Source organism: Panthera tigris, chromosome A1 (assembly GCF_018350195.1).
Source record: "Panthera tigris isolate Pti1 chromosome A1, P.tigris_Pti1_mat1.1, whole genome shotgun sequence".
Classification (NCBI taxonomy): Eukaryota; Metazoa; Chordata; class Mammalia; order Carnivora; family Felidae; genus Panthera; species Panthera tigris.
Genome location: NC_056660.1, coordinates 172,282,640 through 172,305,070, shown reverse-complemented (window position 1 = coordinate 172,305,070; position 22,431 = coordinate 172,282,640). Strand labels below are relative to the sequence as shown.

General features: G+C 37.7%; 1 protein-coding gene across 4 annotated transcripts in view; it reads left to right on the top strand.

Annotated features, from left to right (window-relative positions):
• NSD1 (nuclear receptor binding SET domain protein 1) overlaps positions 1 to 22,431 on the top strand; it is a 141,337-nt gene that overhangs the window by 69,647 nt on the left and 49,259 nt on the right. For all 4 annotated transcript variants that reach the window (XM_042991658.1, XM_042991648.1, XM_007085531.3 and 1 more), the window contains 2 exons: positions 3,415 to 3,587; positions 5,884 to 8,455. In XM_042991658.1, coding sequence (XP_042847592.1) covers positions 3,415 to 3,587; positions 5,884 to 8,455 — 2,745 coding nt within the window. The remainder of the gene's footprint in view (positions 1 to 3,414; positions 3,588 to 5,883; positions 8,456 to 22,431) is intronic.

Here is a 22,431-nt window from a genome sequence, read left to right as displayed (position 1 = left end):
ACCTGTTATAATTTTGGTTAGGAATTTAGTGTGTATGTTATCATGTTAACAGTATACACAGCTTAGCCATGTAATGTCCTGTGCTTACTTTGCCCTCACAACCTTTTGATTTTTCTGCAGTTATATGTGTGTGTGTATGTGTGTGTGTGTGTGTGTGTGTGTTGGTGACGGAGAGGGTTCTTAGTCTTTTATATATTTATTATGAATTCATAGTAAAACTCTCCTAGTTTTAATTTTTTCCACGTGATCTGATACATTGGTTGTCATTTTCATCATCTTTTGGAAACCTCACCTAGAGCCTTAGGCTGTTGACCCTTGAACAACAGAGATTTGAAATGTTTGGGTCCTTATGTAATCTTTTACACACAGATGTTTTTCAGTAAATATACTATAGTACTGTAAATTTATTTTGTCTTCCTTATGGATTTTCTCTCTCTTTTAATGTTTATTTATTTTGAAGGAGAGAGTGGGGGAGGGGCAGAGACAGAGGGGGAGAGAGAGAATCCTAAGCAGGCTCAGCACTGTCAGCACAGAGTTTAATGTGGGGCTCCATCCCATGAACTGTGAGATCATGACCTGAGCCAAAACCAAGAGTCGATGCTTAACTGACTGAGCCACTCAGGTGCCCGATGATCTCTACTTTTTCTTTTTTTTAAATGTTTATTCATGTTTGAGAGAGAGAGCGTGAGTGGGGGAGGAGCAGAGAGAGAGAGACAGACAGACAGACAGAATCCCAGCTGTCATCACAGAGCCCGACATGGGGCTTGAACTCACAGACCACGAGATCATGATCTGAGCCGAAGTCAGACTGACTGAGCCACTCAGGGGCCCCTGATCTCTGCTTTTTTAAAAAGTGAATGTTTATGGTATTGCAATTCTCATGTTCTTTTACCATAATCTGTTTGTATATCTCTTAACCCACCAGGCCCTGAGTTTTCTTTTTTTGTCCTCTTTACAGTTCTGGCACATTATAATGTGTTGTTTGAATTTACTTGTTTATATGGGAGAATTATTTACTTCTCAGTTGACTTTCTGAACTCATATATAGGTACATATATGTCTTATCAATTTTTAAAAATATTTTTTAATGTTTATTTATTTTTGAAAGAGAGAGAGAGAGACACAGAGCATTGAGCAGGGGAGGGGCAGAGAGAGAGGGATACACAGAATTTGAAGCAGGCTCCAGGCTCTGAGCTGTCAGCACAGAGCCCATTGCAGGTCTCCACCTCATTAACTGCGAGGTTGTGACCTGAGCCAAAGTCAGATGCTTAACCGACTGAGCCACCCAGGCACCCAGTATCTTACCAGTTTTTTATTTTATTTTTTTATTTTATGTTATTTTATGTTATTTTTTAAAATGTTTATTTATTTTTGAGAGACAGCACGCGAGTGAGCACGAGTGGGGGAAGGGCAGAGAGAGAGACAGAATCCAAAGCAGGCTCCAGGCTCTAGGCTCTGAGCTGCCAGCAGAGCCCCAAGCAGGGCTTGAACTCACAGACAACGAGATCTTAACCTGAGCCAAAGTCGGACGTTCAACTGACTAAGCCACCCAGGTGCCCCTCTTACCAGGTTTTTAAAAATGTTGTTTTAGAGAGGGAGGGAGAGAGAGAGAGAGCATGAGAGAGCACAAGTTGGGGAGGGGCAGAGAGAGGGAAACAATCTGAAGCAGGCCCCAGGCTCTGAGCTGTCAGCACAGAGCCCGATGTGGGGCTCGAACCCATGAACTCATGAATGTGGGGCTGAGCTTAACCAGCTGAGCCACCCAGGCACCCCTATATCTTACCAATTTTAATCCCCCTTTATAGGTGGTTTCTATTCAAAGGATTTAATTTAGCAGGTAGAGACTATAAGGAGTTTAACCTTTTTCATAGAATTGTTTTTGAAATGGACTAAAAAACAAAATTTGACCATGTAATTTTTTAATTAAGCTATATTTTTATAGAAACGCAGGCATTGCAACTGAAGTTTATGAGAGCTCATAGATACTCTTCATTCTTTGGTTATGTAGCTTTGAAATTAGCATTTATAAAAAAGTTGCCATTGAAATTTACTTGACATTTTGGCTCTTCAGTTACTATGGAGACCTTAGTTTTGTTCTAAAGTTCAGTTTATAAATTTCCTCTCCCTTTCTTTCTTCTTTCCTTTTTCCTTTTCTTCTCTTTTTGTTTTTCCTTTCTTCTTCTCTTCTCACTCCTTCTCCCTCTGTTTGTTCTTTCTTTTCCTTTCCTTCCTTCCTTCCTTCCTTCCTTCCTTCCTTCCTTCCTTCCTTCCTTCTCTATTCTGAAGGAAGTAGGCTTTTCCTTATTTTTTATTGAAAGAGATGTTTGTATTTTTTGTGTTTTAAAAAATGGTTAAGGGAATTAGTTGTGAGTTCCTGTATAAATGAATTTGTATATTAGATGATTTCCTTTTCTAAAAAGAGACAAATCATTATACCTTGTATAGTCCTGGTATATTTCTTTTGTGAGATTTTTTACTGCTATGAAAAATGCCAAAATGCTAAGTATGGATGGAAGATACATATACTAGGTAAATTTGCTTATAATCTTTTCTGAACAAGATCTGTATTTTTGTTGTTGTTAATTGTATGCTTAGAATTTTGGACAACTAAGAAACTAGAATAAACTAGAAACTAGAATAACTGGATATATTTTTATTTTTATTGCTCTTGGGCTTTTTTTTTCTTTTTAATTTCAGTATTTTGAAGTATCAAGTTCTGCTTTCTCTGTAAAGCCAGTGTTTCACTCTGAATTTGCCTTCTCTGAAGTTATTTACTTACTGTGTCTATAAAATGGGGATTGTACTACTTATTTCTTAGAGTTGGTTGTTCTGAGGACTAAGACTCTATGCAAAGTACCTAGTGTAAATGAGTGCCTGGTCAAGAGTATCCATTCCATAAATGTTAGCATATCATATGTGGCATAGTGTTGAAGAATTTTTTTTCCCCCTCCATTATATTTTAGCAAAGTGTTTTAAAGTTTGTTTGGTGGTTAGTTCTTACTAATTATTTTATTTCTGGTGCTGAGTCTTATTAAATGCCCTTTGTATTTTCTGGTAACAAGGGTATAAGACTTTTATAGATTGTTGGTAGTGGGAACTTGGTTCCTATATTAATTTGTTCTATGATTAACAACTAATCGATCTCTCACAGGTTTGGAATATATAGTATATCAGCTGACCAAACTATTGAAGTTCTTTCAGAAACTCTTGGGCATTTTCTTGTCACGTGAATTGAAATATTTAAAATTTTCCTTCTTTCTGACCTTAGAGTTGATTGTTGTATAGGTTTTCTAACACTTTTTCTTCTTCTTTTTTTAAAATAGAGATTTCTTTGGCAATAATTGCATGGCGCTTCTCTTGATGATGAACAGTCATCCTTTTAAAGTAATGACACTGGTTCTTATCTTTATCTAGTTTCAAACCGGAGGCCCTATCGACAGTACTACGTGGAGGCTTTTGGGGACCCTTCAGAGAGAGCCTGGGTGGCTGGAAAAGCAATCGTCATGTTTGAAGGCAGACATCAATTTGAAGAGCTACCTGTTCTTAGGAGAAGAGGAAAGCAGAAAGAAAAAGGATATAGGCATAAGGTAAAAAAAAAAAAAAAAAAAAAAGCCTCTCAAACTGTCTTTTTTGTGGTGGGCAGGGAGAAGGCAAGGAAGAAGTATTATATTTTGAAATATAAGTTCTTTCCTTTGGTAATCGGATATTTGTGAGAAAATAGCTGAAAGCAGTAATTTTTGCAGGCATGAAATAGGGCTAGCCTTCCAAATATTTATACTTGATTTTTTTGAGAAAGGATTTCAGATAACTGTTACCATGTCACTTAGATGTGACAGTATAAAATAACATGACAAGTCTTCTTTGGTCCTATCTTTTGTAAGAAGAACATGGTCATTGAGATGAAATACTCTACTTCTCACTCTCTGGATTAATTATTTCTCTTTAAAATGAGAAATGTAAAGCTGCAAACGTTTTTCTTTGTTGTCTTGGGTTTATTTGTTTTTGTTTAGTCACCTGGTACTCCTCAATCCCTATCACCTATTTCATCCATCCCCCAGCTCACCTCCCTTTTGGTAACCATCAGTTTGTTCTCTATAGTTTAAAGAGTCTGTTTCTTTTTGTCTCTCTCTTTTTACCCCTTTGCTCTTTTGTTTCTTAAATTCCACATGAGTGAAATCTTAGGGGATTTGTCTCTCTGACTTATTTCACTTAGCGTTACACTCTAGCTCCATCCATGGTGTTGCATATGCTGTTTTTTGTTTTTTGTATGTGGTTGTTGACACTTAAGGTTGCATTTTCATAATCAGTTTTCTTTTTTTTTAATTTTTTAATGTTTGTTTATTTTCGAGAGAGGGAGAGTGCAAGCAGGGGAGGAGCATAGAGAGAGGGAGACAGAGGAACTGAAGCGGGCACTGTGCTGACAGAGAGCCCACTGTGGGGCTCGAACCCACAAGCCATGAGATCATGACCTTAGCCAAAGTCCGATGCTTAACTGACTTGAGCTACCCAGGGTCCCCCCTCACCCCCCCCCCCCCCCACTCCCCAGTAATATTTTAATAAAGAGCATTGTTTTTTTCCATTTGCTTGATGATTTGTGTTAACGTTGGCTGAATAAAATTTGGTTTATTTCTTTTACTATTCCTTTATTGTCAGTCCTAGAAGGTGAAATAGTTCACTAGGGCTTTCAGGTTTTGGAAAGTTGATTAATTCTTATCACAGTCATGAGAATTAATGAATGTGTACTTGAGTGTAAAATAAATTAGATGGTCAGCTCATTGCTTTATAAGAGGAGGCTACCTATCCAGTGACTTGAATTTTACATGCTCAGTGAAACACCCCTTTTACAAGTATTAAAGTATAGTTAGCTGATAACTGGAACCTTGCCTAATGTCTCTTGTATAAAGCCAAGGAGGTAAGTAAATGTTTGAAAAAATAGGTGTATCGCATGGAGCATCAGTGTCTCCATGTTGTGAGGAATCAAGAAAGGAACATCTGTAATACCCAAGGTTTTTGTTGTCTCTGGGCTACATGATTAAGCCTAGGAGACTGCTTGGTTATAATTCAGATTTTATGTAACATGTGTAGAACAATCAGATACATCACCAGAAATAAAAGGGCTTATAGTGATAACCAGAAGTTCAAATTTAGGGTTCCTAGGGTAGATCTGACCTCATTTCACCTTTCTTCATTTTTCCGTGTTCATCTTCTTTAGCCTTTTTCTTTTTCTTTTATACAACTGAGCAAGTGCTTGACCTCCATAAGTCAGGAAGAAAATAAATCCTTATTTTAAAGTGTGGAGGGGTAGGTAGGAAGAGTCTGATTATTCCTTGATTTAGTAATGTCATGTGCATGAGTAATGCAATCCTGGTTAATGATCCACTATTTTATTCTTTATTTTATGGGAGAGTGGAGGGTATATAGGATTAATCTTTCCTCTAACGATAGATCTTAATGGTAGAAGTAGTTTTGAGGAGTCCCCCCATTTGTTAGGCTTTGGGTGAGCAATGGGTGCTAACCACCTGGCTAGTACCATAAAAGTGTCTTGATTCACCTGGGTGGCTCAGTCGGTTAAGCATCCGACTCTTGATTTGGGGTCAGATATGATCCCACTGTTTGTGGGTTTGAGTCCTGCATTGGGCTCTGCACTGGCAGCGCAGACCCTGCTTGTGATTCTCTCTCTCTCCCTCTCTTTGCCCTTCCCCTGCTTGCTTTCTCTCTCGAAATACATAAATGAATATTAAAAAATTTTTTTTTTTCAAAAAGTGCCTTGAAGAAATTATAAGGCTTGAAAAAGCTTATTTGAGAGGTCTTCACTGATAATCTCCCTGTTCCCTTTCGCATTTTTTTTGATAAGTTATAATCTTTTTCTCCTTTAAATTTAAGGTTCCTCAGAAAATTTTGAGTAAATGGGAAGCCAGTGTTGGTCTTGCTGAACAGTATGATGTTCCCAAAGGGTCGAAGAACCGAAGATGTGTCACCAGTTCAATCAAGTTGGACAGTGAGGAGGACATGCCATTTGAGGACTGTACAAATGATCCTGAATCAGAACATGACCTGTTACTTAATGGCTGCTTGAAATCTCTGGCTTTTGACTCAGAACATTCTGCAGATGAGAAGGAAAAGCCTTGTGCTAAGTCTCGAGCCAGAAAGAGTTCTGATAATCCAAAAAGGACTAGTATGAAAAAGGGCCACATACAATTTGAAGCACATAAGGAAGAACGAAGGGGAAAGATTCCAGAGAACCTTGGCCTAAACTTTATTTCTGGGGATGTATCTGATAAGCAGGCCTCTAATGAACTTTCCAGGATAGCAAACAGCCTCACAGGGTCCAGCACTGCCCCAGGAAATTTCCTGTTTTCTTCTTGTGCAAAAAACACTGCAAAGAAAGAATTTGAGACTTCAAATTGTGACTCTTTACTGGGCTTGTCTGAGGGTGCCTTGATCTCTAAACATTCTGGGGAAAAGAAAAAACTCCAAAGAGGTTTGGTGTGTAGTTCGAAAGTACAGCTCTGTTATATTGGAGCAGGTGATGAAGAAAAGCGCAGTGATTCCATTAGTATCTGTACCACTTCTGATGATGGAAGCAGTGATCTGGATCCCATAGATCATAGTTCAGAATCTGATAACAGTGTCCTTGAAATTACAGATGCTTTTGATAGAACAGAGAACATTTTATCTGTGCAGAAAAATGAAAAGGTAAAGTATACTAGGTATCCTGCCACAAACACTAAGGTAAAAGCAAAGCAGAAGTCCCTCATTACTAATTCACATACAGACCACTTAATGGATTGTACTAAGACAGGAGAGCCTGGAACTGAGACATCTCAGGTTAATCTCTCTGATCTTAAAGTGTCTACTCTTATCCGCAAACCCCAATCAGAGTTTAGAAATGATGGTTTCTCTCCAAAATTCAACACACCATCAAGCATTTCCAGTGAGAATTCCCTAATAAAAGGTGGGGCTACAAGTCAAGCTCTGTTGCATTCAAAAAGCAAACAGCCCAAGATCCGAAGTATAAAGTGCAAACATAAAGAAAATCCAGTTGTAGTGGAATCTCCAGTTACAAATGAGGACTGCAGTTTGAAATGCTGCTCTTCTGATACTAAAGGCTCTCCTTTGGCCAGCATTTCCAAAAGTGGGAAAGTGGATGGGCTAAAACTACTGAGCAACATGCATGAGAAAACCAGGGATTCAAATGACATAGAAACAGCAGTGGTGAAACACGTTCTGTCAGAGTTGAAGGAACTCTCTTATAGATCCTTAAGTGAAGATGTCAGTGACTCTGGAACATCAAAGCCATCAAAACCATTACTCTTTTCTCCTGCCTCTGGTCAGAATCATATACCTATTGAACCAGACTACAAATTCAGTACATTATTAATGATGTTGAAAGATATGCATGATAGTAAGACCAAGGAGCAACGCTTAATGACTGCTCAAAACTTGGTTTCCTATCGGAGTCCTGGTCTTGGGGACTGTTCTACCAGTAGTCCTGTAGCTGCTTCTAAGGCCTTGGTTTCAGGAAGCTCCACTCACAATTCAGAAAAAAATGGAGATGGCACTCAGAACCCAGTCCGTCCTAGCCCTAGCGGGGGTGACCCTGCACTGTCTGGAGAGTTGTCTGTATCTGTCCCCAGCTTAGTGTCTGACAGAAGAGACCTCCCTGCTTCTGGTAAAAGTCGTTCAAACTGTGTTACTAGGCGCAACTGTGGGCGATCAAAACCTTCATCTAAATTGCGAGATAGTTTTTCATCCCAGATGGGAAAGAACACATTAAACCGTAAAGCCTTAAAGACAGAGCGCAAAAGAAAACTGAACCGACTTCCAGCTGTGACTCTTGAGACTGCACTGCAGGGAGACAGACCAAGTGGGGGTTCAGAGAATGGCTGCTCAAGAGGTGGACTAGAAGACCCTGGTAAAGAAGAACCCCTTCAGTTAATGGGTCATTTAACAAGTGAAGACAGTGCCCATTTTTCCAGTGTTAATTTTGATGACAAAGTCAACCAGTCTAACCCTGATAAAATTCCTGAAAAAGGCCCCTCTTTTGAAAACAGAAAAGGCCCAGAGTTGGATACTGAAGTGAACAGTGAGAATGATGAACCCAATGGTGTAAATCAAGCGGTGCCTAAAAAGCGGTGGCAGCGTTTAAACCAAAGGCGCACTAAACCTCGTAAGCGCACTAACAGATTTAGGGAGAAAGAAAACTCTGAGGGTGCCTTTGGGGTTTTGCTTCCAGCTGACCCTGTAAAGAAGGGGGATGAGTTCCCAGAGCATAGACCCCCTACTTCAACAAACATACTAGAAGATGCCCTGGCAGATCCAAATCATGCTAGCTGCTTAGATTCAGTTGGGCCACGGTTGAATGTTTGTGATAAATCCAGTGCCAGCATTGAGGAAATGGAAAAAGAGCCAGGAATTCCCAGTTTGACTCCCCAGCCTGAGCTCCCTGAACCAGGTAAGGATTCATGAGTATGATAAAGGGCTAGAGGAAGTGGTGGTAATGTTACCCTCCTGAGGGTGGTTTGTTTTGATGAAAAGAGGAAGGGTAGATTGGGAAGAAAGACTTATCATGTGAAGTGAAGGGAGGGCTTTTTGTAGAAGGTCCTGAATTTTTACGACCAGGTTTCCATATACTTTCAGAAATTATGTATTACCAGAGCTCTTTTTTTTTCTTTTTTTTTACTTTTGCTTTTAGACTAAAGAAATGTCTTTAAAAAGACATTTCCTGTCTTTTTAAATCTATGAACTTTTGGAGACTCAGTCTGGCATTTTAGGTAATTGAGAGGCTCTGAGCCTAAAATTTAAACATAGTTGTTAGTTTAGAGAAAGTGAATACATTTTATTGAATGATAGGCTTTCTTTACTACAATTTAAGGAAGGTCTACTACATATTATGTAGACAGAAGGGGACATGTGCTTTTAGGAAAAAGAAAGTATTCTGTAGTACTTACTCAAAGGCCTTAAGATGTCTTAACTTCCCTTCTGTAATGAGATTTGAGAACAACAAGAAAACTGAAGTACTAGGGTATCTTAACCTTAGCAGAAGAAAAATGGTCTTTTAAGATATTAATATGCAATATTATACACTATAGTTATTGAAGATAACACTGACTATCCTTAAACATAAAATTCTCAAAGTTGTTTTATCACAGTAGATTCTGACAGTTTTATTGAGATATAATTCACATACCTTGAGATATCCCATCATTTTAAAGTTTACTTCAGGGGTTTTTAGTATATTCACAGACTTGTGCAGTTGTCAATACAATCAGTTTTGGAATATTTGTATCACCCAGAAAGAAATACTGTACCCTTTATTAATTTCCTTTCATTTCTCCCCAATCTGTAGATTTGCCTGTTCTGTACATTTCTTTTTTTTTTTTTTTTAACTTTGATGCTGGCTGTTATTTTTTTATTTTTATTTTTGTAATATAATTTGTCAAGTTAGCTAATATACAGTGTATAAATTGTGCTCTTGGTTTCGGGAGTACATTCCTGTGATTCATCGTTTACGTACAACACCCAGTGCTCATCTCAGCAAGTGCCCTCTTCAGTGCCCATCACCCATTTTCCCCTCTCCCCTGTCCCCTCATCAACCCTCAATTTGTTCTCTGTATTTAAGAGTCTCATGGGTTTGCCTCCCTCTCTGTTTGAAACTATTTTTCCCCCTTCCCTTCGGTCTTCTGTTAAGTTTCTTAAGTTCCACATATGAGTGAAAACATATGATACCTGTCTTTCTCTGACTGATTTCATTTTACGTAATACTCTCCAGTTCCATCCATGTTGTTGCAAATGGCAGGATTTCATTCTTTCTTATTGTCAAATAGTATTCCATTGTATGTATAAACCATATCTTCTTTATCCATTCATCAGTTGATGGACATTTGGGCTCTTTCCATGATTTGGCTGTTGTTGAAAGTGCTGGTATAAAATCGGGGTACGAGTATCCCTATGAGTCAGCACTCCTGTGTCCTTTGGATAAATTCCTAGTAGTGCTGTTGCTGGGTCGTAGGGTAGTTCTATTTTTAATTTTTGAGGAAACTCCACACTGTTTTCCAGAGCAGCTGCACCAGTTTGCATTCCCACCAACAGTGCAAGAGGGTTCCCCTTTCTCTACATCCTCGCTAACATCTGTTGTTTCCTGAGTTGTTCATTTTAGCCACTCTACCAGTGTGAGGTGGTATCTCAGTGTGGTTTTGATTTGTATTTCTCTGATGGTGAGCGATGTTGAACTTCTTTTCATGTGTCTGTTAGCCATCTGGATGTCTTCTTTGGAAAAGTGTCTGTTCATGTCTTCAGCCCATTTCTTCACTGAATTATGTTTTTCACGTGCTGAGTTTGATAAGTTCTTTATAGATTTTGGATGCTAACCCTTTATCTGATATGTCATTTGCAAATATCTTCTCCCATTCCGTCAGTTGCCTTTTAGTTTTCTTGATTGTTTCCTTTGCAGAAGCTTTTTATCTTGATGAGGTCCCGGTAATTCATTTTTGCTTTTATTTCCCTTGCCATCAGAGACGTGTTGAGTAGGAAGTTCCTGTGACTGAGGTCAAAGAGGTTGTTGCCTGTTTTCTCCTCTAGGGTTTTGATGGTTTCCTGTCTCACGTTTAGGTCTTTCATCCATTTTAAGTTTATTTTGTGTATGCTTTTAGAAAGTGGTCCAGTTTCATTCTTCTGCATGTTGCTGTCCAGTTCTCCCAGCACCATTTGCTAAAGAGACTGTCTTTTTTCCACTGGATACTCTTTCCTGCTTTGTCATTAGTTGGCCATAACATTTGTGGGTCCAATTCTGGGTTCTCTATTCTATTCCATTGGTATATGTGTTTGGTTTTGTGCCAATACCATACTTTCTTGATGATTACAGCTTTGTAGTAGAGGCTAAAGTCCAGGATTATGATACCTCCTGCTTTGATTTTCTTTTTCAACATTACTTTGTCTTCTCAGGGTCTTTTGTGGTTCCATATAAATTTTAGGATTGTTTGTTCTAGCTTTGAGAAGAATGCCGGTGCAATTTTGTTTGGGATTGCATTGAATGTGTAGATTGCATTGGGTAGTATTGAGATTTTAACAGTATTTGTTCTTCCAATCCATGAACCATGGAATGTTTTTCTATTTCTTTGTGTCTTTCAATTTCTTTCATAAGTTTTCTATAGTTTTCAGCATACAGATTTTTTATCTTTGGTTAGGTTTATTCCTAGGTATTTTATGGTTTTGGTGCAATTGTAAATGGGATCGGTTTCTTGATTTCTCTTTCTTTTGCTTGGCTGTTGGTGTATAGAAATGCAACCAATTTCTGTACAGTGATTTTTGTATCCTGTGACTTTGCTGAATTCATGTGTCAGTTCTAGCAGCTTTTTGGTGGAGTCTTTCGGGTTTTCCATGTAGAGTATCCTGTCATCTGCAAAAAGTGAAAGTTAGACTTTTTCTTTGCCAATTTGGATGCCCTATTTCATTTTGTTGTCTGATTGCTAAGTCTAGGACTTCCAACACTATGTTAAACAACAGTGGTGAGAGTGGACATCCTGTCGTGTTCCTGACCTCAGGGGCAAAGCTCTCAGTTTCTCCCCGTTGAGGATGAGATTAGCTGTGGGCTTTTCATATATGGCTTTTATGATGTTAAGGTATGTTCCTTCTATCCTGACTTCTTGAAGGTTTTTATTAAGAAAAAACCATTTTGTCAAATGGCTTTTTCTGCATATATTGACAGGATCATATGGTTCTTATCGTTTCTTCTATTAATGTGATGTATCACATTGATTGACTTGCAAATATTGAAACAGCTCTGCAGCCCAGGAATGAATCCCACTTAATCATGGTGAATAATTCTTTTAATATACTGTTGAATTTGGTCTGCTAATATCTTGTTGAGAATTTTTGCATCCATGTTTGTCAGGGATATTGGCCTGCAATTCTCCTTTTTAGTGGGGTCTCTGCTTTGGGAATCAAGGTAATGCTAGCTCCATAGAATGACTCCGGAAGTGTTCCTTCCAGTTCTGTTTTTTGGAACAGCTTGAGAAGGATAGGTATTAACTCTGCTTTAAATGTCTGGTAGAGAGGCGCCTGGGTGGCTTAGTCAGTTAAGCGTCCGACTTTGGCTCAGGTCATGGTCTCGCAGTCCATGAGTTCGAGCCCCGTGTTGGGCTCTGTGCTGACAGCTGAGAGCTTGGAGCCTGTTTCAGATTCTGTGTCTCCCTCTCTCTCTGACCCTCCCCCATTCATGCTCTGTCTCTCTCTGTCTCAAAAATAAATAAACGTTAAAAAATTAAAAAAAAAAATAAATGTCTGGTAGAATTCCCCTGGGAAGGCATCTGGCCCAGGACTCTTATTTGTTGGGAGATTCTTGATAACTGATTCAATTTCTTCACTGGTTACTGGTCTGTTCAGAGTTTCTTTTTCTTCCTGTTTGAGTTTTGGTAGTATGTGGGTATCTAGGAAGTTGTCCATTTCTTCCAGGTTGTCCAGTTTGTTGGCATATAATTTTTCATAGTATTTTCTAATGATTGTATGTCTGTGGTGTTGGTTGTGATCTCTCCTCTTTTATTCGTGATTTTATTTATTTGGGTTGTCTTTTTGAGTAGTCTGACTAGGAGTTTATCAGTTTTGTTTATTTTTTTCAAAAAACCAGCTCTTAGATTCATTGATCTGTTCTACTGTTTGTTTTTGTGTGTGTGTGTGTGGTTGTTTTGTTTTTTGATTCTGTATTGTTTATTTCTGCTGTAATCTTTATTATTTCTCTCCCGCTGGCTTTGGGGTTTCTTTGCTGTTCTATTTCCTTTAAGTGTGCGATTAGGTTTTGTATTTGGGATTTTTCTTGTTTCTTGAGATAGTCCTGGATTGCAATGTATTTTCCCCTTAGGACTGCCTTTGCTGCATCCCAAAGTGTTTGGACTGTTGTGTTTTCATTTTCATTTGCTTCCATACATTTTTAAATTTCTTCTTTAATTGCCTGTTTGACCCTTCATTCTTTAGTAGGATGTTATTTAACAAACTCCATGCATTTGGAGGCTTTCCAAATTTTTTCTTGTGGTTGATTTCAAGTTTCATGGCATTGTGATCTGAAAATATGCATGGTATGATCTTAATTCTTTTATATTTATTGAGGGCTGCTTTGTGACCCAGTATGTGATGTATCTTGGAGAATGTTGCATGTGCACTGGAGAAGAATGTGTATTCTGATGCTTTAGGAAGAAAATACTAAATATATCTGTCAAGTCCATCTGGCCCAGTGTATCATTTAGGGCCATTGTTTCTTTACTGATTTTCTGTCTAGATGATCTATCCATTGTTGTAAGTGGAGTATTAAAGTCCCCTGCAAGTACCACATTATTACCAATAAGATTGTTTATGTTTGTGATTGTTTTATATATTAGGGTGTTCCTGAATTTTGTGCATAGACATTTATACCTGTGTCTTGGAGAATGTTCCATGTGCACTTGAGAAGAATGTATATTCTGCTGTTTTTGGATGAAAAGTTCTGAATATATCTGTCAAGTTCATCTGATCCAGTTATCATTCAAGGCCATTGTTTCTTCTGTGCATTTCATGTCAATAGAATCATACAATATGTGGTACTTTGGTGTTTGGTTCTTTTGGTTAGAATGTAGTAATGGGTTATTATTATTGTAAAAAATACATAGATTTAACTTTGAACAAGTGCCATATATACATTACAGTATTAAGTGTATGCACATTGTTGTACAACAGATCTCTAGAACTTTTTCATTTTCATGTCTGAAGCTATACTCCTTGAACAGCAACTCCCCGTTTTTCCCCTTTTTCCCCCATCCCCTGGCAACCACTATTCTCTTTCTGTTTTTAGGAGTTGGATTACTTTAGATACCTCCTATAAATGGAATCATGTAGTATTTGTCTTTTTGAGATTGGATTATTTCACTTAGCATAATGTCCTCAAGATTCATTCATAATCTAGCACATGACGTGATTCCCATCTTTATTGAGGCTGAATAATAGTTCATTGTATGTACATAACATGTATTTTTTTAATCTATTCATCTATCAGTGGACATTTGAGATTGGACATTTAAGTTCTTCCATAACTTGACTGTCATGAATAAGGCTGCATTGAACATGAATGTGCAAATACATATCTCTTTGAGATCACATTTTCAATTCTTTTAAATACATGCCAGAATTGGAACGGATCATAGAATTCTATTTTTAATATTTTAAGGAAACTATACTGTTTTCCATAGTGGCTGTACCATATTATAATCCTACCAACAGTGCACAGTGCACTAGTGTCCCAATTTCCTCACATCCTCAGTACTTGTTACTTATTTTTTAATGGTGGCCATCCTAACAGGGGTAAGTTGATGTCTCATAGTTTTGATTTGCATCTCCTTGATGATTAGTGATACTGAGCATCTTTTCATATGCTTATTGGCTATTTGTATATCTTTGAAGAAATGTCTCTCCAAGTCCATTGCCCGTTTTTGAGTTGGGTTGTTCTTTTGTTAACTGATTTGTTTAATCTGGGTGATCACCCCTTATTTGATATATGGTTTGCAAATATTTTCTTTCATTTTGTAGGTTGTATTTCCATTGTGTTAGTTGTTTCCTTTGCTGTGCAGAAAATTGTAGAAAAAAGTTTCATGTAGTCAAATTTGTCTGTTTTTGGTTTTGTTGTTTGTGCTTTTGATGTCCTATCAAAGAAAAAATTGCTCATTTCATTTATGAATTGAATCTATTTCCTTTTCTTCTGGAGTTTCATAGTTTCAGATCTTAGATTTAGGTTTTTGATATAATTTTGAGTTAATTTTTGTATGTAGTGCATGATAAAGATCCATCTTTCTTTTTTGCATGTGAATATCCACTTTTCCCAGCACCATTTATTTATGTATTTATTTTAAAAAGTTTTTTTTAACGTTTATGTACTTTTGAGACAGAGAGAGACAGAGCATGAATGGGGGAGGGTCAGAGAGAGAGAGGGAGACACAGAATCTGAAACAGGTTCCAGGCTCTGAGCTGTCAGCACAGAGCCCGACGCGGGGCTCGAACTCACGAACCGTGAGATCATGACCTGAGCCGCAGTCGGACGCTTAACCGACTGAGCCACCCAGGCGCCCCTCCCAGCACCATTTATTGATGAGACTATCCTTTCCTTGTTGTGTAGTCTTAATATACTGGCCAAAAAGAATTTGACTTTACACCTAAGGGTTTATTTCTGTGCTCTCCTTTCTGTTCCAGTCATCTATATGTCTGTCTTTATGGGAATATCATATTGTAATGTAGCTTTGTAATACATTTAGAAAACAGGATGTGTTTGTTCTTTTCCAAAATTGTTGGCTATTATGGGGTCCTTTAAGATTCCATGTGCATTTTCAGATTTTATTTTCTATTTTTGCAAAAAATGCCTTTGGGGTTTTGGTAGCAATTGCAGTTAGTCTGAAGATCACTCTTGGCTAGTATGAACATTTTGACAATAATAAATCTCCCAGTTCATGAATGTGGGAATCTTTCCATTTGTCTTTAATTTCAGCAGTGTTTGTAATCATCTGTGCATACGTTTTTCATGTCCTTGGTTAAATTTATTCATAAATATTTTATTCTATTTCATGCTATTGTAAATGGGATTGATTTCTTAATTTGCTTTTTGAATTGTTCATTATTAGTGTATAGAAATGCAACTGATTTTAAAAGTTGATTTTTGTATACTGCACCTTTATGCAATTGTTTATTCTTAACCGGTAATTTTTTTTATTTTTTGGTGGAATCTTTAGTATTTTCTTCATGTAAGATCATGTCACCTGTGAACAGAGACCATTTTACTGTTTTCTTATCAATTTGGATGTTTTTTATTTCTAATTTTTGCCTAGTTGCTCTTGTTTGGACTTCAGTATTGTGTTAAGTAGAAGTGGCAAGAGTGGTCATCCTAGCCTTGTTCCTGATCTTAGAGAAAAAGCTTTCAGTTTCTATGATAGAATATCATGTTATGGTATTTTCATATATGAAATATATGCTATTTTCTCTCTCTCTCTCACACACACACAGCCCCCACACGGATTTACATATGTGACTACCTAGTTTGTTGAATGTTTTTCTAAGGAACAAGTATTGGGAGGAGTGTCCGACTTGCTCAAGGTCATGAGTTCAAGCCCCATGTTCGGCCTAGAGCTTACTTTAAAAAAAAAAAAGAAGAAAAGGTGTTAGATTTTGTCAAGCCTTTTCTGCATCAGTTGAGATGGTCATGTGATTTTCATTTTGTTAATGTCTTTATTACTTTTTTTTAAAATATGTTGAACCATCCTTCTATCCCAGGGGTGAATCCCACTTGGTCATGGTGTGTAATCCTTTCAGTGTGCTCTGTTGAATTCAGTTTGCTAATGTTTGTGAGAATTTTTGCAGCAATGTTCATAAGGAATATTGGTTAAATTTTTCTTTTTTTAATTTTTAAGTATATTTATCTGGCTTTGGCATTAGAGTAATGCTTACTTCATAAAATGAATTTGGAAATATTCTCTCCTCAGTGTTTTGGAAGAGTTTGAGAAATTTTGGCATTAATTCTTTTTTTATTTTTATTTTTATTTTTAGTTAATTGAAGAGAGAGCAAGGGACAGGCAGAGAGAAGGGGAGTAGACGGAGGATCCAAAGTGGCCACTGTGCTGATAGCAGAGAGCCCAGTGCAGGGCTCAAACCCATGAACTGCAATATCATGACCTGACCCAAAGTTGGATGCTTAACTGATCCACTCAGGCACCCTGGCGGTCTTTTTTTTTTTTTTTTTTTTTTTTTAAACGTTTATGTTTTGAGAGGGAGAGACAGAGCACGAATGGGGGAGGAGCAGAAAGAGAGGGAGACAAAGAATCTGATGTAGGCTCCAGACTCTGAGCTGTCAGCACAGAGACTGACTGGGGCTAGAACTCAAGAACTGCAAGAACCTGACCTGAGCCAAAGTCAGACACTCAACCCACTGAGCCACCCAGGCGTGCCCTCCCTCAATGTAGTTTTTAAATTATAGTTATTTTTTATGGTCATTTGTCTTTTATTTATTTTTAAGTGTTTATTTTTGAGAGGGAGCATGAGCTGGGAATGAGCAGAGAGAGAGGGGATCTGAAGCAGCCACTGTGCTGATAGCAGAGAGTCCAATGTGGGGCTTGAACTCATAAACCGTTAGATCATGATCTGAGCTGGAGTCAGATTCTTACCCAACTGAGCCACCCAGACTCCCTGATATATATATATATATATATATATCAATGTATATGTATGTATGTATGTATGTATGTATGTATATGTATGTATGTATGTTTTGTTTTTACCATGTCAGTACCACGAAGTCTTAACTTGCCCTATTTTTGTAGTAATTATTGTAGTTTTGAAATTGGAAAGTGTGTCTTCCAACTTTGTCAATTTTCAGGATTGTTTGACTTTTCTGGATCTTGTGCATTTCCATTGTAATTCTCAGACCAGCATGTTAATTTCTGCAAAAAAGCCAGCTGGGATTTTGATAAGCATTGTGCTGGATTTGTAGATTACTTTCGGCAGTGTTGCCATTGTTAAGTTTTCTAAACTGTGAACCACAGGACGGTTTTCTATGTCTAATTCTTGTGGTTCTTTTGTTTAATTTATTCTTAAATATTTTATTGTTTTTTTAATTTTATTTTTTGATGCTATTACAAATGAGATATGAAAATGATCATTCTTGGGTTGTTCATTGCAAGTATACAGAAATACACTTGATTTTTGTATATTGATTTTGCATGTTGCAACCTTGCTGAACTCATTTTTTAGTTCTAATTTATTTTATTTTGAATTCCTTAGGATTTTCTATGCACATGATCATGTCATCAGCTAATACACTTTTACTTCATCCTTTCTCATCTGGTTATTTATTTATTTATTTATTTTCCTTTTGACTAATTGCCCTAGCTAGAGCCTCCAGTGCAGTGTTAAGCATAAGTCGAGTGAACAGGCACTCTTGTCTAGTTCCTGATCTTAGGGCAAAGATACCCAATTTTTCACTATTAACTATGTATGATGTTAGCTATGACTTTGATAGATGACCTTTCAAGTTGAGAAAGTTGCCTTTTATTCCTGGTTTGTTAGGTGGTTTTTCTGTGTCTGTTAGGATGATCATTCCTTTTTATGCCCTTTATTCTGTTAAACATGATGTACTAATTGCTTGACTTTTTTTTTTAATAATTTATTTTTCATAATTTACATCAATTGCTTGATTTTCTTATGGGAGCTACAAATCCACAGGAGCACCAGTCACAGCTTCTCAAGGACTCATTTTCCCTCCTGCTCCCCTTCTACTTCTTGCCAAGGTACCTTTCCTTGTGGTCTCCTGGAGGCTGGGACATGGTGTTCTTTTGCTTTACTGTAACTCTGAGGATAGAGTTATTTGGGGCCCTAGTTTATTCTCTCTCAAACTTCTGCCTCGTATGCTTTAGCTGGATCTCAAAGTCTTCAGGACCTAATCCATTTCATTGCTTTATTTATTTATTTATTTATTTATTTTTATTTTATTTATTTTTCTTTCTTTATTTATTATCTCTAGTTATTACTTGTAATTTTTGGTTTGTAGTTCATTACAATCTTGTCAGTGCTTTGCTGCTTTTAAAGTAGTTTTAAAAACATTTTGTAGCATTTTTATTTGTTTTCAACAGGAGGTTGGGCTCAGTAACTTTATTATTATGAAGGAGTGTGTGGACTTTTGCCTTTTTTCCCCCCTTCCTTTATCTATTTTGCCTCTGAGGTTTCCGAACTAGGAAAGTAGGTGTATGACAAGGGTTAATAATGTGTAGTGAGGAGTGATGTTGCTCTTAGTACGTACTGTAATGTAGTTCTTTAGGAAAAGAACTGTAATTCAGTCTTTTTTTTTTTAAGTTTATTTATTTTGAGAAAGAGAGCACGAGGTACAATTTATACACCATAAGGTTCATACGTTTTAAGTGCATAAGTAAGTGATTTTTAGTAAATTTATTGAGTTGTGCAACCATCCCCATAAATCAGTTTTAGAACATTTGTTCTACCCAGTGAGAGTCCTCCATCCCATTTATAGCTAGTTCATTTGTACTCCTAGCCCCAGCAACCACTGATTCTACCCCCAAACCCCCATCATTTGCCTCTTCTGGACGTTTCATATTAATGGAATCATACAGTATGTGATCTTTTGTGTTTTGCTCTTTTCATTTAGCATAATGTTTTTGTGGTTATCCATATTGTAGCCTGTATCAATATTTTGTTTGTTTAAAGTTTATTTATTTTTGAGAGACAGAGCACAAGCAGGGGAGGGGCAGAGAGAAGGAAACACAGAATCTGAAGCAGGCTGCAGGCTCTAAGCTGTCAGCACAGAACCTGATGCAGGGCTTGAATTCATGAACCACGAGACTGTGACTTGAGCCAAATTTGGACGCTTAACCAACTGAGCCACTCAGGCACCCCTCAATATTTTGGTTTTTATTGCTGAATAGTATTCCAGGGTATAGGTACACCACATTTTATTTATCCACATTTTATTTGTCTTTTCTTCAGTTGGTGAAAATTTCTTCAGGTTGATTTAACTTTATGGATATTTCATTATTTTAGCTGGTATATATACACTCTGTAGTCAAAAAAGACATTGCTAGGCTTGTCCTGTATGAGCAGTGTGTCTCCATTCTTTACAACAGGTCCTGGCTCTGTGCTAGGAATTGATATGTAGTTGCCAAGAAACTTAATGATGATCATACTTTGGCTCCTGCTCAGTTTCATATTTGCTCTGTGCCATGTATTGAGATTTGCATGATTTATTCCTCTCTCCATTAGCTTTTGTAATTTTCTGCCTTTTAATATTTACCTTTAGTATCCAGAAGGTCATATTCCTCTTTTACTCTTGATATTCTTTATGTTGGTTTGGCAAGTCACTTCCTTTTGGCCATTTGTAGAATAGTTGGATATGGTGAGTTATTTCTCCAGATGCTTTCAGCTCAACTGTGGTTTTGTGGGATGAGCAATCTAGGTGAGAACATAAGTGGGAGTAGGGGGTTGTGGTGGCAGGTGTAGTTGAGGAGGACAAGAAACAAGCTCAGGAACAGAAGTTCAGGAAGCATCTTAGGTTTTAAGTCATTTAGTTGTGATCAGGCTATTTTTATTTACAGGGTGTTAACTCTATTGTACATTTAAGGGGAGGGGGGATTGGTAATCCTTTCCTTAAAAGGACAGATAGTAAATATTTTAAGCTTGCAAGCCATACTGTCTTGTCACTCTCAACTCTCTAGCACAAAAGCAGTCATAAGTCATTAGTAAATACATGAGCATGGCTGTATTCCAATAAGACATTATTTATAAAAATAGTCCCATTGGTAGTGTGCCAAACCCTAAACCTTTAAAGGATTGTATATAACTTGGTGAAGAGCAATGCATGCACTTGTGCAGGAACCTCTAATAGGTATGTCAGATACAGTGTTCCTCTTAATTTCTAGGTCTTTTGTGTTTTTGCTGATTTTCTTGTGGATCTCAAGGAAATGGAGAGGTAAAGGACTAAAGCTTAATCTGAGAAGTTACTCTGTGAGAGAAGTGAACCCAAAGGTAGAATGGGGGACAGAGGCTTCAGGAGGAAAAGGAAGAAGGATTAGCCCATGCAGCCTTTTAAGACAACAAAGGAGAGAACACAACCTCTGTAGGACTGAGATTTAATTAGTGTGGGGAAGTAGTGATAGATGGGGGCAGGGAGACTGGTTGAGGAATATGATAATGTGACAACATAGGGATAGGTTTTAGTAAAAAGTACCCAATGGTTTTGGAGTGTGGACAGATTTTGGTTCGAATCATTGCCTTGCCACTTAAATAATGGACTAACTTGAATGGGCTTAGGCAAGGCACTTTCCTCTTCAAGCCTCAGTTGCATTTTTTATAAAATGGGGATGTTATCACCTGTCTTGTAGATTGAAGATTAGAAATTCATGAATATGACATGGCTGAACTGTGTCTTGGGCATAGTAAATCCCTGTTATTCCCTATCATTTCTTTGGTCTTACTTGTGTTAAAAAATGCTGTTGGTGTTTAAAAAACTTGGATGCTATGTCTAATGGGAATATATTAAAGGCATAATGTATTTGCCTCAGAGCATAAAGTTATTACCCACCAACTATCATAGGTACAGATGTATATATTTATTTAAAGATCTGTTTGGCTATTTCTTTGCTCTAAGAGAGATTTTTCGGATATTATTTGAGGGGAACATTTTAAGTAATTGCCTGCCTTTGGGTGTTTTAACTTCTTTTGAAATATTTGCTTGGGAAATACCAATTTGGATCACTTACAGGTTTATGGTCTAAAAATGTTAGGAAAATTGCATTGGTTGAAAGGTTTAACAAGCCCCATAATTATAGTGGGAGCTCTATAGGTATATAAATTTGGTAGTTATTTCAGCTTCTACCATTAACTTTTTATTTTTTGTTAATATTTTATTTTTTTAGAGCAGTTTTGGGGTCACAGCAAAATTGAGGGTAAGACACATAGATTGCCCACTCTGTCCACACACACAACTTTTCCTGTTACCAACATCCCCCACCACAGTGGTACATTTGTTTCAATTGATGAACGTACATTGACACATTATAATCGCCCAAAGTCCATAGTTTACCTTGGGGTTCATTCTTGGTGGTGTACATTATTTGGGTTTGGACAAATGTGTAATGACATGTTTCCATGATTATGGTATCCTACAGATTATTTTCACTGCCCGAAGTCTGTGCTCTGCTTATCTATCCCTCTTTCTCTGCTAGGCCTCCCTTCCTCACCCTGTAACCATTTTTTTATGGTCTTCATAGTTTTGCCTTTTCCAGAATGTCATATAGTTGAAATCCTATAGTGTGTATGTAGCCTTTTCAGATTGGCTTTTTTCACTTGGTAATATGCATTTAAATATCTTTCATGTCTTTTCATAGCTTGATATTTTAGTGCTGAGTAATATTCTATTGTCTGGACATAACACAGTTTATCTTTCCATTCACCTGTATCTTGGTTGCTTCCAAGTTTTGGTAATTAGGAATAAAGCTGCTTTAAAAATTGATGTTGGGGCGCCTGGGTGGCGCAGTCGGTTAAGCGTCCGACTTCAGCCAGGTCACGATCTCGCGGTCCGTGAGTTCGAGCCCCGCGTCAGGCTCTGGGCTGATGGCTCGGAGCCTGGAGCCTGTTTCCGATTCTGTGTCTCCCTCTCTCTCTGCCCCTCCCCGTTCATGCTCTGTCTCTCTCTGTCCCAAAAATAAATAAAAAACGTTGAAAAAAAAATTAAAAAAAAAATTTGATGTGCAGGGGTGCCTGGGTGGCTCAGTTAAGTGTCCGACTTCAGCTCAGGTTATGATCTCACAGTTTGTGCGTTTGAGCCCCGTGTCTGGCTCTGTGCTGACAGCTCAGAGCCTGGAGCCTGCCTCAGATTCTGTGTCTCCACTCTCTGCCCCTCCTCGACTCGCGTCTGTCTCTCTC